This window comes from Lepidochelys kempii, chromosome 8, assembly GCF_965140285.1.
Source record: "Lepidochelys kempii isolate rLepKem1 chromosome 8, rLepKem1.hap1, whole genome shotgun sequence".
In the NCBI taxonomy this organism is placed as follows: Eukaryota; Metazoa; Chordata; order Testudines; family Cheloniidae; genus Lepidochelys; species Lepidochelys kempii.
Window position 1 is genome coordinate 17,336,037 of NC_136387.1, and position 18,103 is coordinate 17,354,139.

General features: G+C 39.5%; 1 protein-coding gene across 1 annotated transcript in view; it reads left to right on the forward strand.

Moving 5' to 3' along the window:
* The first annotated feature begins 6,209 nt into the window (after window positions 1–6,209).
* The window catches only part of KCTD16 (potassium channel tetramerization domain containing 16), a 157,531-nt gene continuing 145,637 nt past the window's right edge, over window positions 6,210–18,103 (forward strand). Inside the window, exons 1-2 of the mRNA XM_073355719.2 lie at window positions 6,210–6,746; window positions 7,052–8,186. Coding sequence (XP_073211820.1) covers window positions 7,355–8,186 — 832 coding nt within the window. The 5' untranslated portion in view covers window positions 6,210–6,746; window positions 7,052–7,354. The remainder of the gene's footprint in view (window positions 6,747–7,051; window positions 8,187–18,103) is intronic.

The following is an 18,103-nucleotide window of genomic DNA, read 5'->3' on the forward strand; positions in this document are numbered from 1 at the left end:
TACTGTACAAACACCTACTACACACTGAGGTTCAAATTCTCACTCAGTTGCAACACTGGGTATCTATTGAATCCACATTGATTTCAGTGAGGTTGCACTAGTGTAAATTAAAGGAGAATTTGGACCGGAGGCAGAACAACACTCTTAGGTCTATTGTGGATAAATATGACACATCTTAAGAGGGCTTTGAAATCAGGAGAGGATTTGTCAGATAAGGGATATGATAAGGAATATTTTTGGACAGAAATAAAATAAAACTGCCTTATAAAAGGGTAATTGGATGATAAACAGGACAATTTCTTTACAGTTTCAATTAATCTCTGGGTGTTTGTGTGAATGTGGATGAGGTCTCTGTCTACCCATGGGTCTGTGCAGTGGTGTACTGTTGTGTCACATACACACAGGACCATTTGTATGTTAATCTGTGCTATTGAACAGAATGAAGAAAATCCTAACACGTTTGCCAACAAAGGATACATCAGTTCCTGGTTGAAATATTGTCTGATGTGCAGTGACAGTCACAGAATTTGTTTGAACATGCCTGCCCTTGCTGTCAGTTTCTGAAAACCTGGGCCTTGTGCGATATGTTTGTCCTTTGGATGGTGGTTGATAAAGGTAGCATGCAGTTTTCTCTGCAGAAGCTGTGCACACATCCTGTATTTTACATGGTGAAGAAACAATGTTTTCCCACATCCCATATTTCAATTGCAGGCTCTCTCCCCTTTATATCTTGCCCCCCACATGCTGAGCAGCTGTAAAAGTAATTCTTTTACTCTCTCTTCTGATGGACGTACATTATGCACTTGGCTTATGAATAAAAGATCTAGAGCGGAATTTCATAATGCCTGACTATGTATATTTTGATTAATTGTACTTTATGGTATTCAAGCTTTTTGGCTGGAAAGCCCTTTTCTGGGACAAGTCTGCCATTTCATGTTTCTTTATGTAGCTTCTTCAAAGTGAAAGATTTTATGAGGACTTCTCATTCACAAGAATTGCTGAGTTTCAGCAGGTGAGACTTTTACCATATGTAACTCATACTGCTGTATCAATAGGAAACTTATTTCAACTGATTACTGTACCTTTCCTTGTCATATTCAGAACTTGGAGTTCTTTGTCAGTTTCCAAAGCTCCCTGAGTGATGTGAAGACTGCTGAGTGCTAGAAAGTGAGCACTGAGCAGGATGCATTTTATAAACATTTCTAGAACAACTTATTTTATTTAAAGGTACATTACTTTGGAGCAGCTTGGAGTTCACACCTTCAAGTACTCTTTTGCTTCTCTGTGAAAAGAAAATGTCACAGGTTTAGATTGGAGATTTGATTGTAACAGCCAGAGTTTGTCTACTGGAGTTGGTATCTGATTCTCATTTACAGTAGGCTTCTTTATAGTGATCTGGCAGTATAAAGGGGCCTTAAAGTGTACACAAGGCTTTGTGTAAATGTTCCCCAGGAATAGCACGATATGCTGTGATCTGCTTCTCTCTCATAATATAAACAGGGTTGGGTTGGATCAGGATGTAAATACAAACCTGCCAAAGAACACCAAGTACTGCAGGATATGGCGCTTTCCCCTCCCAGTCATTTCTGAATCAGTGATGATGTTAGAGACCACTGTGCTGCTGGAATGTGTTGTCTTTTGGGTATCGCATAAAAATTAGATCCTGATCACTTGTAGTCATCAAAGTTCCCAACTCAAATGTCCCAGCCAAATTTCAACTCAGATTATTATATTCTCCCTCTCAAAATTCTTTCTTAAATTTCAGCTGGGTACTATGTTCTTCACTTCCTATCTTAAACTATTGTGTAGTGTTGCTCTGTGCTGTTAAACAGCTTCCACATTTCACAATGTAGATACATAAATTGATTCCTGTATATAGTTTGTATATTTGTCTTTAAAGCGGTTCTGGGGGATGGAATGTGATATATTTTCTATATATCTATTATGATTGTTATAGATTTAGGCAAATATGTACTCTTTACTTTAAATTGTCAATGTTTCTTTATTAGAGATAGACACCCACAATGTTTGTCTTACACGTTAGTCCCATGAATTGTAGAAAGCCTTAATGTTATTATGCCACTTTGGAAAAAACAATTGCATCTAAATGGTGATGTTTCCAGGAATGATGTCACACCCTTGATTTACCAGATTTGAGCATAGCTTTCCTGTCACTTTGGAAGCTACACTTTATTCCAGGACTAAATTTTCCTTCAGGAGTACTGAAGGTGGTTCTGGTATTAGTTAAAAGGAAGAACATGTTTAATCTTACTTCTTTCGGATAGGTGCTGCATTTCTTCTACATTGGATTTCAGATGAGTTGTGGTTTTACACTGGAGTAACTAAGATCATAACTTTATACCTGACCTTATATATGTATATACCTAATATATATTTTATACCTGACCTTATGTATATGTTACACCAATATTTGACTCAGAGAGTGGGAGTTTTACTCTTTTCAGGCTGCATTTAGTTGAATTTGGCTGACGGCTTGTGCTTGGCTTTGAAGCTTTATGTGATGCTTTACTAAGGAAGCAATTGTACCAAAAGAAATTGCATTCTATTTCAGCATTGAAAAACCCTGTGAAAAGAAACAAGATCTTAGGCTGAATTTATTTCATTTGTTATTTGAAAAGAGTTACTGCATTTCTAAACCTGTTATGACTAAAATTCTAAAGTAATTGTTCTTTTCAAAAGCCAATTCTGATTATAATGTTTCAAAGCTTAGAGCTTAAACACATCAGTGTTACTAATCACGCAATGGTATCATTGCCAGCGTACTTTGTGGGAATGTTTACAGGCACCACCATGCTCTTTACTGGAATCTGTTTATCATTGAGACACTCAGTATAAAGCGAAGTGAGGCAGAGTGAGCCTGAAGCCTCTGCAGTACTTCCAAGACATGCTCTCCCAAAAGCTTGGAATTGGAATTCAGATCTTACTCATGGTAGCATGTTGTGTAGTCACTAGGGGCAAATTTAGCTCTGGTATGTGCAGGCTCAGCTTTTACTGACCAGTGGTGAACTGATCCTAAAACTCCCACCCAGTCTGTAGGCTGCGATTGGCCTCGTCTAAATTAGGATAAAAGATGTGGTGTTAGAACATATAAATTAGCAGGTTCCACCTAACATATCTGAGAACTCTAAAGAGTGTAAACAAGGCACACTGCTTTTAACAGGTCCTAAACTGAGTTAAATCCTACTGGAAGCCTACGCTACCTTGCTTGTACTAGGCTTTTCCAATGTGTTAATTCAGACATGTTAACTAACATGTTCTAACATCACATCTTTAAATCCTAGTCTAGAAAAGGCCTTTGTGATCTTAACATGGCAACTATTAAATTGGGCTAAAAGGACTACAACCAAGTGATGCAAGATTCCCTATCCCTCCTCCTTGTGACGTTCAATTGCATAACCTCCACAGTGTCCCCAGGCCCTGCTGAACTGGAATTAAAAGTCAAATCCAGAAATCTAATTGAGATACTTAACCTGGGAGCCCAACCATTGCCTCCAACTGAAACCATTTTAAGAAAAAATACAGATTTGAATAAATGTTTAGCTCTCCTTTTGAACATCAGGTTTAGATTTCATCATTCATCATTCGCTTTTAAAATCAGAAATTAAATAAATAATTCCCCCCCCCTTTAATTTTGATACATTACAGTAAAGTACATCTTTCAAATCACTGTGTTGGTATTTTCTGTAATAAAATAAAATTATGGATACATTTTCAAAATCTCAGTCTGGCCTCTGAAATTGCAGGCACAACTTTGAATGAGCAATTTTTCATTACCCCATTTTTGCAAGCACAAAACCTCAGATTGAGTACGCAAATTAGTTTTGAATGCCCCAAAACAGGTATAGACAACTAAACCATGCAAAAACACAGTGATGAAAATGGAGTTGTGCTTAAAACTGTGCCTTTGGTTTTTGAAACTAAGACTCTTATGTGATTATTATACTTTCAGAGAATTTTGCATAGCATTTGTTTTTGGGTAAAGATGATGTGAAAGGCATAGGATCTGCCTTTCAATGCATATATAATTTCAGGGTGATGTTTGTTGTAAACAGTTACGACATGTACAATTATGGCTTTGATTTAATAAAGCATTTAAGCGTGTGCTTAAGACCTATTGACTTAACTTTAAGCATGTGTTTAATACTTTGCTGAATAGGAATGGACTTGAATATGTGTTTTCTGATTGGGGACCTATATAATTAGAAGTACAGCATTCCATAAAAAAGTTGTTTCCCTAACAATGTATAATTGGTATTTTCTTTGAATTTATGACTTAATTTGAATAGCTAAAGACAAAAAGCAAAAATAGTTCACACAACAATGGTTCCTGGATAAAAGTTGAAAGCTAGCTAAAGATGTAGAATTACAGCCATCATGTTCTTAAATAATTTAACTGTAATTATATCTACAAACCATAAGGTGGAGCTGTAAGCATGCTAAAAATATACTGTAGGTTAGTCTTGCACATGAACAAAGTTATTGAAGCTACAACAGGTTAATGTGTTTGTTGAAGAGGCTGAATTAAATAGAAATAAGCAATGAGAAGTTTATTAATGTGCTGACTGTGTAAAGTGACCTGGACATTATTAGCAGGGTGGTAATAAAATTAGGCATTATACATGGAGATACTTGTATTTTGCAACAAATTAAAGATTAAAAAGGTTTAAAATGTGAATTAAAAGTTGTGTATGCCTGGCTGAAATCAGTGTTTAAGTACTGCAGAATGCCTGATTGATATGAATTCGATATATTGGTTGGCACACGATTTTGATCGTGTTTAAATATACTGAGGATGATGCTGATGTGACCTACACTGTTGTAAATCGTAACTTCAGTGGAAGCCAATGGAGTTACACTGGCGTGAGATCAGAATCTGCCTCATAATATAGGAAGTAAAATATTTCTTAAGTTATAAGTTCACTTGTCATTTCAGGCATATTTATGAGTTGAGAAGTTTATTAATTTTGTCGAAAGGCTTGTCTAGATTGGGAAAGTGAGCAGTGTTTGAAAATGTTTCAGCTAATATGTGTTAATTAACATATTGTATACCATTTAGCACATATAGTAGACAAAGACAGCAGTGTTTAAAAATGTGTTACGTGGTCACGGTCAATTCTAGGGTCTAGGAAGGGCCAAATAGAAACTATCATAGATGAACTATTGGAAAACAGTCTTTCAAGATTCTCCCCTGCCTTGCTGTTGACAGTTCTACAAAGGTGTGACTCCACTGACTTCAGTGGAGTTAATGCCTATTTACACCATCACAGGTGAGAGCAGAATAAGGCCTTCAGCTTTTCAGAATGGCGCATATTACATTTATCGCATTGCCTGAAGGTCTACTCAAAACTATAATGGCCCAATAAAGCTGATGTACCAGTAAAATACAGCTTAATTAACACATATTCGCTAAAATGTTTTCAAACATTGCTCATTTTTACAACCTTACAAGCCCTTTGACAAATCCCCATGGTTATTTTTAACTCCTGTGTTAGAAATCCCCTACAAATTAGTTTAACTATGAAATTACAGTTCTATGGCAAAATTGTGCTCCTATTCTGATTATTTTTTTAAAAACTTGCTTCTCTCTTGCATATTCCACAATATTTTTATAAATGGTCCCAGTAAGTTCTGCGTCAGGGAATTGAAAGATGAATTAACCTACTGTGGTAAAATATAGAAAAGTTCATTTTGAGTCTTTACACGTTCGATCATTTGCTCTATGTATCTGTGTTTCCCTGAGTAAAATCACATTTGGTTCTGTGCTATATAGGTGCATTAATTTTTGTGTTGTAGGAGAAATATATGTAATGCTAAAAGATTAATGGAAAAAACCCTATGCTTAGAACAGGAAAGAACTTTATTTGAACTTAAAAAACAGAAGTCTGCAAAAGAAGCAGCAATTGGAATCTCTCTGTCCATCCAGAGGATTAAATGGAAAGTCATAGTTCAACCTTCCCTGGAGGAGCCTCTAGCTGCTTTGGGAATAGCTGTCTGTGGCAGCATTGGACAGTGCTGCTGCTTCTGTAACTTGTTAAAAAATAAACAAAAGGAAAATGAACCAGAAAGTGCCCCTCTAGGTTCTTCTGTTTTCTCAAAGCCATATTCCTTTAAGATGATGTAATAGTCATTTCCCTGGATGGTTTCTTCCCTGCACTGCTGAAACAACAGCATCTGAACTGCACTGGGAACTGTGGAACCACCCAGCTCAGCAGCCAGAGCAGCAGCTCGGGCAGCAAGAGCAGACCAAGCAGCTACCCTGGGCATCCTTTCAAACGGCTGCAGGCTTGTCTTCTCTTTCCCTTGCTGGGAACATGGGAGCTTCTTTGCCCTTCCTGCCAGGCAGGATAACACTTTGGGAACCCACTGAAATATGTCCGTTCTTTTATCAGATTCTGGGGTTTCTGCAAGTCATCTAAACCAAGGTCCTTTCTGAAACTCTCTTTCTTTTAAGGATCCTGATTGGGATTTATTTTGTTTTTTTCCATCTCAGATATTGCTATATAGATTGGTTTTTCATCGTTACCCATCCCGGTTAACTTTCCTGTGACTCAGTTTAACTCTTGAGATCTACATGGATGGCTATTCTTAAAAGCACTTTTCTTACCTTTTCTGTCCCTTTCTGGGGTTGGATTTGATATTAACTGGACTCAGTGTGCCTGTGTGTGTTCTGATTGGTCTGAAAATTTTCTTTCTTTCACAAGAACTATACATTAACTGTAACCAAGGTAAGACTTGATGCTCTCTCATTCTCTCATCTGTAAAGGCTCTAAATTAGACACTTGTTTAAAGTTGAGGTATGTATTTTCTTTTTAACAAAATGTTGCCATATGTATCCCCTCCCCCAAATATGTTAATTATTGCTTGGGGAGAAAAAAAACTTGCCAAAAAATTTATTTAGCAAAAGATCTTGATTTTTCTCTCCTGTAATCAGTACTAGAGGGGGCTTTGTGAACTGACCTAATTCCCTCTATTTTTACTTTTACGATGCTTAGGGAAATAATTGTCTTATTTTGTTTCCCCCCTTCAACAGACCTGGGAATAATCGTAGGCTTGGCTTGATCTTGATTTTTGGGACTTTGTTGGAAGATCTGATTGCATTTCATGAAGTTATTGCTCTCCATCCACTGTTTAGGTTTTAAGCTGCTTTGCCAGCTTCCGTGACATAGTCATTTCTGGACAATTCTGATTTTTTTAATATACTAACTTTTTGTCCCCCACCCCTTCTTAAATATTATGAGCCCTTTTGGGGGTCTGGTGGAGGAGCTTCATTCTACTCTTTGATGTGATTGATAGTCCTGCCATTCCTTGTGGCTGATTTTTGTTTTAAAATACAATGGCTTTGAGTGGAAACTGCAGGACTTACCTCCCTCCTAGAGAACAAGGGGCTGGTCTACATTCCTTCCCAGAGGTGGTGGAGCTAAACGTAGGTGGTCAAGTATACTTCACTCGCCATTCCACCTTGGTGGGCATCCCCCACTCATTGCTGTGGAAAATGTTCACCCCCAAGAGAGACACAACCAGTGATCTAGCTAAGGACTCCAAGGGAAGGTTCTTCATTGATAGAGATGGTTTCCTCTTCCGCTACATTCTGGACTATCTCAGGGACAAGCAAGTGGTCCTGCCTGATCACTTCCCAGAAAAGGGAAGGCTTAAAAGGGAAGCTGAATATTTTCAGCTCCCAGACTTGGTCAAACTCCTAACTCCTGATGATGTCAAGCAAAGCCCCGATGACTATTGCCACAGCGACTATGAGGAGGTCTCCCAAGGCAGTGATACAAGAATATGCCCCCCATCATCGCTCTTACCTTCAGATCGAAAATGGGGTTTCATTACCATTGGGTACAGGGGGTCGTGCACCATGGGCAGAGAGAGCCAAGCTGATGCCAAGTTCAGGAGAGTCCCGAGGATTTTGGTTTGTGGAAGGATTGCTCTAGTCAAAGAGGTCTTTGGAGAAAGTTTGAATGAGAGTAGAGACCCAGACAGGGCACCGGAAAGATACACCTCCAGGTTCTATCTCAAGTTCAAGCACCTGGAGAGGGCTTTTGACATGTTGTCAGAATGTGGATTCCACATGGTGGCCTGCAATTCCTCAGTGACGGCTTCTTTTGTCAATCAGTACACAGATGATAAAGTCTGGTCCAGCTACACTGAATATGTCTTCTACCGTAAGTACAAGAGATTTGTAGGGAAATAATAATTATCTGGTTAAAGCCTGTCTTATTTGGTGTGCATTTCATTTTCAGAGCACTAGCAAGTTTGATTTCATTTTCTCTGCAGCTGATGGGAGTTCTCTTCTGATAAAACAGAATCCAAGGGGATATGCTTTAGTTTAAGCTTTTAAAATGTAAATTAACATTGAACTCAATGGTGTGGTCTTGGCTAGGTGGCAGCACAGACTGCCAAAAGCACCTTTTCTCCCCACAACCGAAAGGTGTTGCTATCTGAGGCTTTGTGAATCAGCCATTTGACTGCCTTACACATTGCCTGAGTACTCCCTGGATGTAATGTAAGCCTTGCAAACACACTGTAGATTTAATTACAGAAAATCTTCAAATGAGATTCAATATACAAAGGTAATAGATGTTTGATAATAAGCACATTCAGCCAAGCCATCTGTCAACAAGGCTTACACACACACATGCAGGGAGGAGGGAAAAAGTGCAGTCGTGCTGGCTCCTTTTCAACAGGGATCTTTTTCAGAACCAACTTATGTTCTTTAAAATAAGGATTCAGTGGATAGATAGGCAGGTGGCTACATGCTATTATGAAACACGTTATGAAAATCAGACCCTTCCTAACTAGATGGATATGTCCTGCTAACTGGAATCACATCAGATCACATACTGTTGTACTAATTTTGATCTGATAGCTCTAGCAGGCTCATTAACTTCCTAAATTGATATTCAGCCAGGGACACTGTTACCAATGGTAACATCAGGGTAATTTTGATTCCATAATCCTGTATCAGAAAATCATTCCACAACTCTGGGACTTAAATATTCTAGGAGTGGGTTAGGCTAAGGTAAAGGAGAGAATGTTTCCCTAGTCCCTTTGCACAAATGGATTTTATCATCTTTCAAAGATCATGTGTTGGGCAGAGGGATAGAAAGGTGAATAACAGCTACTTGTCTGACCTGCTACGCTGTATAACTACCGTAGTCATTATATCCCCAGTACCATGAAGAGTTGACTTTGCTGAAAGTTGCCCAGAACTTGAGTAATTTATTGACATGTAATAAACTACAGTGCAACACTAGGTTGAGTACCACCTACTGTTACTGAGCTCAACAGGCAGCCGAAATCTGCTCATGTAATAGTGCTTAAGTTAACGTTCCAAAAAAGCCTTCTGTATTTTTGATATGCATTGATTTATTGAAAATTAGTTTTATATCAGGACTTCTTTGTAAAATACTTCAGAGGTCTTGGATCAGCTCAAACTCAGGCTGAGCTGGATGATTTATATTACTAGGTTTCTAATATCTGAAATCAATATCTGACATGAAGTTACAGTAAAATTAGTGTGATTCCAGAAATGTATGGTAGTAAATCATATTTAAATTTTAAAAACATCAGAAAAATGTATAAGCTTGCTGGAATTTTACCAACTATTTTAAAAACGGAAGCAGGACCAAAATAATGTTATGTTAATTAGCAAATAGAGATCACTGATATCGTTTATTCATATTCTTCAGAACTTTATGCTTCATAGACTGTGCTAGGTATTGGCCTTCTTTTTGTGATGATTAGTGATGATGCTTAGATACCACAGTGATAAGGGCCTTAGAAATATCTGTGAGCAAAAAGAGAGTGTGAGTGTGTGTAATGAGCTTGATCTAACCTCGCTTCCCTAGGCCATCAATACAGGCCTGAGCCAAACCTATTGAAGTCCCTGGAAAGACTGTCATTGAATTCAGTAGGATTTGTGTCTGATCCTCTCTGAACACACTTCAATTTTGTGGATATTTGAAATTCTAACCTAGATCCAGACGTGCATTTTTCAAATGGTCCCTATCTGTGTAATGGGCCAAACCAATGACCATGATGCAAACTCATCCTACTCAATCTAGATCCAATTCAGACTGTTGTGACTAGTTTGTTTCCAGTTACTGTAACAATTGCCATTGTTGAATTGCAGGGATTTTACAGAGGCAATACATACAGATTATGTATAGAGTGGAAAAAACCCTTTCACATCTAATCTCCAAAAGTCATTTTTTGAAAGCTTTGAAGACCAGTAAAATTGACAGCTGGCTTTCTAGTGGGACATTACAACTTCTGTGCAGCTGCTTAGCCATAATTATTTCATTAGAAGCTGCCAACTGTGCCTATATAAACATTAATTAATCAAGCTGTTGTGCTCAGGTTAATGGGCCGAAACGATGGGAGGTGCTCTAAGGCAACTAGTTACTGTAGTTATTTGCTAAGATATTCTTAGCAGAGCAGCTTAACTACCTCCTGTGAAAATGTAAAGCTCAGATACTCCTCGGAGGTGGGGAATGGACATGAAAGATGTTCATTTTTAAAAGAAAGAAGAATGGAGGGAAAAACCATGTTGGTCTCTGATAATGTATGTTCCAAATGCTTGGAATCTGAAAGCCCATAGCTGGCATGCAGATAAAGAATATCATGCATGTGGAAATTAATCCATTTGAAAGTAATGAGATGGACTGAAGACAAATAAGCAAAGTGGAAGTTTTCCAAATAAGCTAATAGCTACAGACTGTGCAGTCAACAAAACATAACGTTAATACTAAGGAACATGTATGCATATGTAGGTGCCATTAAGGCTAATGGGAGATTAATGTTCACAATGGGTGAAATTTAACCAGAATTTCAGGGGCCACAGAAAGTAACCAACACTGCAAACATGTTGCTGAGAAGGGCTGCAGAGCAAGCACACAGAATGACTGTGCAACCTCCCTCCCCCTTGTGTGCAGTGCAGCTGGGCTCCACTCCAGTTTCAAATGGGCCAGTGCAAAGGGGAATTTGGAGACAAGCTATGTTTGTACAGTGGGTCCACAGTTAAACAGATCCAGGGACTGCAGTATTTGTGTAGGGAGCAAACAATTCCTTCTCAGAGGTGGGACAGTAGTTGAGGATCAAGGACAGATTTCTTTTCTCCTACTCTATCCCCTAGTTTTCCTGTGCTAAGGCTGTTTAAGCAGAGTTTATATTGGCGAAGGGTGAATTTGATCCAGTGAGAAGAGTGTCAACCTTTGATGTGCTTTCTCTACTACTACTTTAAGTACAGATAGTCCTGAATTAACACCTTACATCCAAACACCCTGATCTTTTAGTGTTCACTCTCTGCACTTGGATATTCCTTTTTGAAATGTTTTCAATCTTTGTCATAAACGGAACCAAAAGCTTGGGTTTGGATATCCCTTAAACTTTGGTGTGTTTTGAAATCTGGAATTGGGTCAGAATTTTGTGGCTTGAGTCCCTCTAATTTTAAGGCAATATGCACATACAGACTTCCCCCCTCTTATTTTAGGAGCAGATTACAAAGTAAATCTTTCCACTTGATTCCAAAATTATACCCTTGCCAGAGCAGTTGGCTTGGGTCTCACACAAAAATATCTGTGAGTTCTTAAACTGGATGTAGGAGAGAAGAGGTTGGAAAACTGAAAAGCCCCAGTTTTAAACATTAGCTCAGTGGCTCCCAATTTGTGTGTGTGCATTTGTATACCACAGTGGTTCGGCAGTACAGGGCAGAGGAGAATAGCAATGTGAAGCGGGTTGGAGAAAGCTACACAACTCATAGCCATTCTGCTCCCACTGCAAACAAGTCTGCTGCTGTAAGTAAAGTAGTAGGTGGTTTCCTTAAAGCCACTGACACTCACCTTCTCTCTCTGCTTCTCGGTGGCCTCTCATGGCTGTGGGAGCAGCTCACATGCATATAGCTGCAAGTCTAGACTGTAGCCTGCCATTCTAAGCTCCTGTTCTCCGCTCTTGCAGCTCTCATTATAGCTGTGGGTGACACCAACTAATAACCTGATACACACCCCAAATAAGAGGTAGCTTTCTGTTGAGTTGGAGGAGGAGTAGAGAGTCAATGAGAAAGAAAAACACAAAAAACTGATAGGGAAAAGAAGAGAAAATACAGAAAAGAATTGGGGAGAGAGAGCAAATGAACAGACAGAAGAAGAGACAGTAACAGCTGTGCCAAAATGTGGTGGAAGGGGACTTGGTGAGGGTGCCCATCCACCAGTGTATTCTAATGATTTTCCAACAAGAAAAGGTTGGGGGAGCCACTGAACTAGATTAGATTATTGTCCACGTAATGAGTGCAGAGATACATGCAAATAAATTATTCTTCAAGCCATTTTCCAAAATCTAAGCAAGCATGAAAGTTACTTTTAAATTTGAGGAAATTATGTACATTTCCCTAAGCCTGGCCTTGAGTAGGCCACTTCATAGTCATGCACGCAGAGCATCTCAAGTAGCTGTAATGTTCAAAGGAAACTTTGAAACATCCATGGCAATATGACTGTAGGTAGAAAATTAATTGACAGGATTCTTGCTCCTTAAAGACATGCTGTGCCACCACTCATTATGGCAGGAGTCGTAGACTTTGGCCCCATTCTCACCTTATCCTTTTAACAAAATGATGTTTGTTGGGGGATTTTTCTACTTTGATCATAGCAGTTTGGTATAAAGAGATGGTTGTGGGGTATTTTCAAATTATCTTCAGTTTAATGATCATATCCTATTAAGTGGGGTTGGATGGGGGAAGAAGTAAAGTAATTGGTATCCACTTAGAATTTAGCTGATGGCCTTTAACTGAAAGTGCAAATATCACATATATATGCACTGCATGCATCCGATGAAGTGAGCTGTAGCTCACGAAAGCTTATGCTCAAATAAATTTGTTAGTCTCTAAGGTGTCACAAGTACTCCTTTTCTTTTTATGGTCTGTATGGTATTCATATGGCATATTTTACCCGAGATTCATGTAACCAGCTGCAGCAGCAGGTCAGTGTTTTCATGTGAATACAGCTGAAAGAGCATTTAATTAGTGTGTGTGTGTGTGTGTGTGTGTGTGTGTGTGTGTGTACACATACATACTATAAATAACTTGAGCCTCAAGGCAGAAGTTTGACAGACAAAATTCAATGCAAATGTATTTTGAAATCCACAAGATGTAAAACCACATGGATTAGGCATAGAAGAAAAGGCTATTAAATTATCTTATCCATCTTTCTGCCTCTTCAAATTGTTCTCTTTATATTGTTCTCTAGCATATTTTCTAGTATTTTCTTCAGTCTAATTTTAAATGGCTTGAGTGAAGAGGATCAAAATGACCAGAAAAATAACTAAATGAAACCAGGCCCTAAAAATGATTCAATCTTCAGTTCCTGCTGATGTGAGATGTTCAACGCCCCCATCCGCCCACTGTGTTGCCTTCAGTTCATCATCATCATTATCTGTGCTTCTTATTCTACTGCTGGGTGAAAAGCTTATTCAGCAGTGTTCCTTGTCCATCATGCTGAATAAGAGGCTTGTCTGAAGTCTCAGTAGGCTTCACTTTCACACCTTGATGAGGGTGTGATTCTGCTTATGTTACCACCAAATCAGGAGGTTTCAAGAGGCACTGTGTCAAAGGCTCAGAGGCACTGTGTCAAATTTGGGTGAAGGACAAATTGTGTCCGACTTCTTATCTAGACTGAATAGGGTGATCTTGATTTTACCATCATGGAACAGTTTGGTTAGAGTCAGCCCACTGATCAGAAGTTTGATTATTTAGATGTTGATACGTAACCTGAATAATCTCGTTATTCTAATCTGATTATAAACAAATTGACCTAAAGATTTAGGTTAAGGTCTCATCTCAGCAGTTACGTGAAACAAACCCTTAAAAAGTGGTTTTGCTGGTTTTAAGGAGTCTAACTTCATTGTTTTGTCTTCATCCTTCTCCGGTCATATTAAACTACATATAGCTATTGTTGTTCGGGAGATTTAAAGCAGGAGATGGCACTGTTGGTGCAGGGATGAAAGTAACATAAGAGAGATACCAGTGTGGGATGCCGGAAGGGGCAGGGCCTCAGGTAGAAGGGGTGGGGACTGGGCTCAGCCTCCCCCAGCCAGCCCATCCACGCTGCCTGGCCCACGCCGCCCAGGGCTCCGGCAGCGATTTAAAGGGCCCAGGACTCCAGCTGCTGCCACAGTAGCGGCGGCTGGGAGCCGTGGGCCCTTTTAAATCACCAGGCCCTGGGGCAGCTGCCCCCTTTTGCCTCCCCCCACAGTCGACAGCCCTGAGGGGGGCAAGAGGGGCAACGATGTTAAAGTACTGCCATGGCAGTGCTTTAAGGAGAGTCCTTAAAGAGCTGCCGTGGCAGCGCTTCAACATCACTGCCCCTTTTGCCATCCCCTGTCGGCGGCCCCTGTCGGCCACTTCTTGCTGGTACGCTGTACTGGCCTACTTTCACTCCTGAATTGGTGCCTTTCTAGATACACAGTACTCACTGTGAGGAGTAGTTATCTTAAATCTCACCTTGGATATGCCCTGTGTAGGCTTGCACGTTTAGTATAAATATGTAGACCTATCATGGTGCTGTAATTAAAAATACCGTTTAATTCCTGGTCCAAAATTATTCCACATTGGGGAATGTAATTTGTACCGACCTCCTTCAGTGTCAGGCTGATTTCTGTGTGAATTCACTATAAGCAAAGGCACTCAATATTGTTACCTAGCTCTCTGTTGGGGAAGAAGAGCTCTGAGTTATAGTTAAGGCCCTACCAAATTCACGGCCGTGAACAATTCATCACAGACTGTGAAGTCTGGTCCCCGTCCCCCCTGCTTAGAGACACACACACACTAATTAAATGCTCTTTCAGCTGTATTCACATGAAAACACTGACCTGCTGCTGCAGCTGGTTACATGAATCTCAGGTAAAATATGCCATATGAATACCATATAGACTATAAAAAGAAAAGGAGTACTTGTGGCACCTTAGAGACTAACAAATTTATTTGAGCCTAAGCTACAGCTCACTTCATCGGATGCATGATGTTATTGTAGGGGGTCGCATTATTGCCACCCTTACTTCTGTGCTGCTCCCTTCAGAGCTGGGTGGCCGGAGAGTGGCGGCTGCTGGCTGACGGCCCAGCTCTGAAGGCAGCAGCGCAGAAGTAAGGGTGGCAAGACCATACCGTGGGGGAGGTTTAGGTTGCAGTGGGGGAGGTTTAGGTTGGATATTAGGAAAAACTTTTTCACTAGGAGGGTGGTGAAACACTGGAATGTGTTACCTAGGGAGGTGGTGGAATCTCCTTCCTTAGAAGTTTTTAAGGTCAGGCTTGACAAAGCCTGGGATGATTTAGGTGGGGATCGGTCCTGCTTTGAGCAGGGGGTTGGACTAGATGACCTCCTGAGCTCCCTTCCAACCCTGATGTTCTATGATTCTATGATACCCTTGCCTCACTTCTGCGCTGCTGCTGGCGGCGGCAGCACGGCCTTCAGAGCTGGGTTCCTGGCTCGCAGCCTCCGCTCTCTGGCCGCCCAGCTCTGAAGGCAGCTCGGCCGCCAGCAGCAAGGGTGGCAGTACCGTAACCCCACCCTACAAGAACCTTGTGACCTCCCGCCCCCACACTCCCACCCTCTTTGGTTCAGAACCCCTGCAGTTACAACACTGAAATTTCAGATTTAAATAGCTTAAATCATGAAATTTACAATTTTTAAAATCCTAGGACTATGAAATTGACCAAAATGGACTGTGAATTTGGTAGGGCCCTCATTATAGTTAGTACTCTTGTGGAGTCCCACTGGCAGCGGCTGCATCCTTTTGCTGACTTTCTGCTGGTCACTCAAACCTTCTGTCACTTGGGCTTTCTAACTCTGAGTGGTAATTTGCCTGATTGTGTTGGGTCATATTGTGCCATCAGCTTTTAAGCAGAATAGGCCAATGATGAAATCTTAAAAGTAGGGGTCATGATCTCTATGGAAAAATCACATAGAATTTAACAAATGTAAACACAATAGGATTGTATGGTAATGTATTTTTTCTAGAAATTACTCTACAGATCTAAAGAATTTAATAAAGGGTGATCACCTCTCTATAGGTATTTTAACCATCCTATAAAATGGGTATGGTTCTTTATGAATCCCTGTAGAATGGTTTAAGGAATGTTTAAAAAAGTTATAATTCTCTAATAAATTTTTTAGGGGCTTTTCCATGAAATGATCTGGTCCTTTCTAATCTGAAAAGGGACTATGTAAAAATGGCACCTTATGTAGTGCTATGGATCTGCTGTGTATCCCAGCTCACATTGGCTTACTTTAGTGACAAAACATTTTTACTACTCTTTTCTTTTTGTTAGCGCTGCAGATCCACAACAACTTGAGGAATGTGAGCTGAATTCTCTTCTGGCTTGGGTAGCATCAACAGAAATGTTAACTGAACTTTAAGGACCTAATCCAAATGCCAGTGAAGTTAATGGAAAGTCTCCTATTGAATTCAGTGGCATATATGCAAAGCAAAATTTTGCCTTCAGTTATGCCTGTGAAGCCTGTTTTCTGCAGTGGGGTTAACAGGTATAATTAAGGACAGAATCTGATTTGCAGAATCTTTATTGCTGCTGCTCATGTACAAGCCACAAATAATTTGGTTTGACTTCCAGTGCCCATTTTGAGTTTACAGGACTGACAGTTAACCCCCCCCCATCATTTTAATAGTAAACTAATCACATTTGATCTGGATGTTATTGAGAGGGACTAACCGTGGGACCTCAACAATGCCTGTTTCACAGATTCACTTTTGAGTTTAGAATTGCATTGTAATTTATATAATATATGTAATAGTTCTCTGGGGAGTTTTAGTACCAAACTCCCTGGAAAAGACGTGGAAGAAAGGAACCCTAACACTGAACTCTCTGAAGATACTGTGGGAGGAAAAATTCCAGTTGCTAGGTTCCCTGAAGAGAATAGAATTATAGAAATTAGAAATGGAAGTGTTTGACTGTCATTTTATATGTTCTCTGAGGACCAGTTCAAAATTTTTCTCAACAGTCTGTTCTCTGGTGCTTTTTCCAGTCTGATGACTTCAGATTTTTTTTTAAAAAAAGTTGGCTGGCATGTAGCTGTGGTTCTTTAAGAGAGACAAAATAGGAAAGAATAAAAGAGCAAGTATGAGAGAGCACAGTGAAGCTACTTATTTTAATTAGATTTTAACAAACTTACGAAAATATATAGACAAATGTTTCACTGTGGCAATTGTTTTTCAGTTATTCTGGAATGGTTGGAATTTTAAACAGCAGCATTTTCCTCCACTTCTCATTTTTGCAGCTTTTCAAAGGCTAAGGTAATGTATGGCACATTTGGAAACTGGAAGCACAATTTAAATTGCATGTTCAGACTGAATTAAAGTAACCTTTTATGAATCTTACCATAAAGCGTATTCTTCTTGGTAAAGAAGGAAAATAGTCATTGAGTGGGTTAGAGTTGGTGGAATGATTTAAATTGTCTCTAAAAATGAAGTGGGGAATGAGTATGCCATGCTGAAGAACATTACATGAGTGATTTTTGCCTTATCGCTTTCAGAGGATGTGAACAGGTTTAATATAGGGATAAAAATAAACAAAATTGAAGACAAATACTAAGCCATATCACGCTATCTATTTTAAGCAAATTTTCCTATTAAAATCATATGCGTTAAATCAATGTATTACACATATAGTGAGCCATATTGTGCTATTATGACTCATTAAAAATAGTCCTACTTAAAAACTTATGTTCCAATATGGCCCACTGTTTGCCTGATTTTTAGAGTTGCTGAGCACCTTCTAGTTCCCAATGAAATCAAACACACAAACTCTGTCAAGTAAAATGTAAAAGTATAATAAGGAAGGCCAAGAAAGAATTTGAGGAGCAGCTTGCTGAAGATGCAAAAAAACTAATAATAAACAGGTTTTTAAGTACATCAGAAGCAGGAAGTCTGCCAAAGAGGCCGTGGGGCCACTAGATGACAAAGGTGTCAAAGGAGCATGCAAGGAAGACAAAGCTATTACAGAGACGCTAAATGAATTCTTTGCATCCGTCGTCACTGCAGAGGATGTGGGGGGAACACCCACATCAGAGCTATTCTT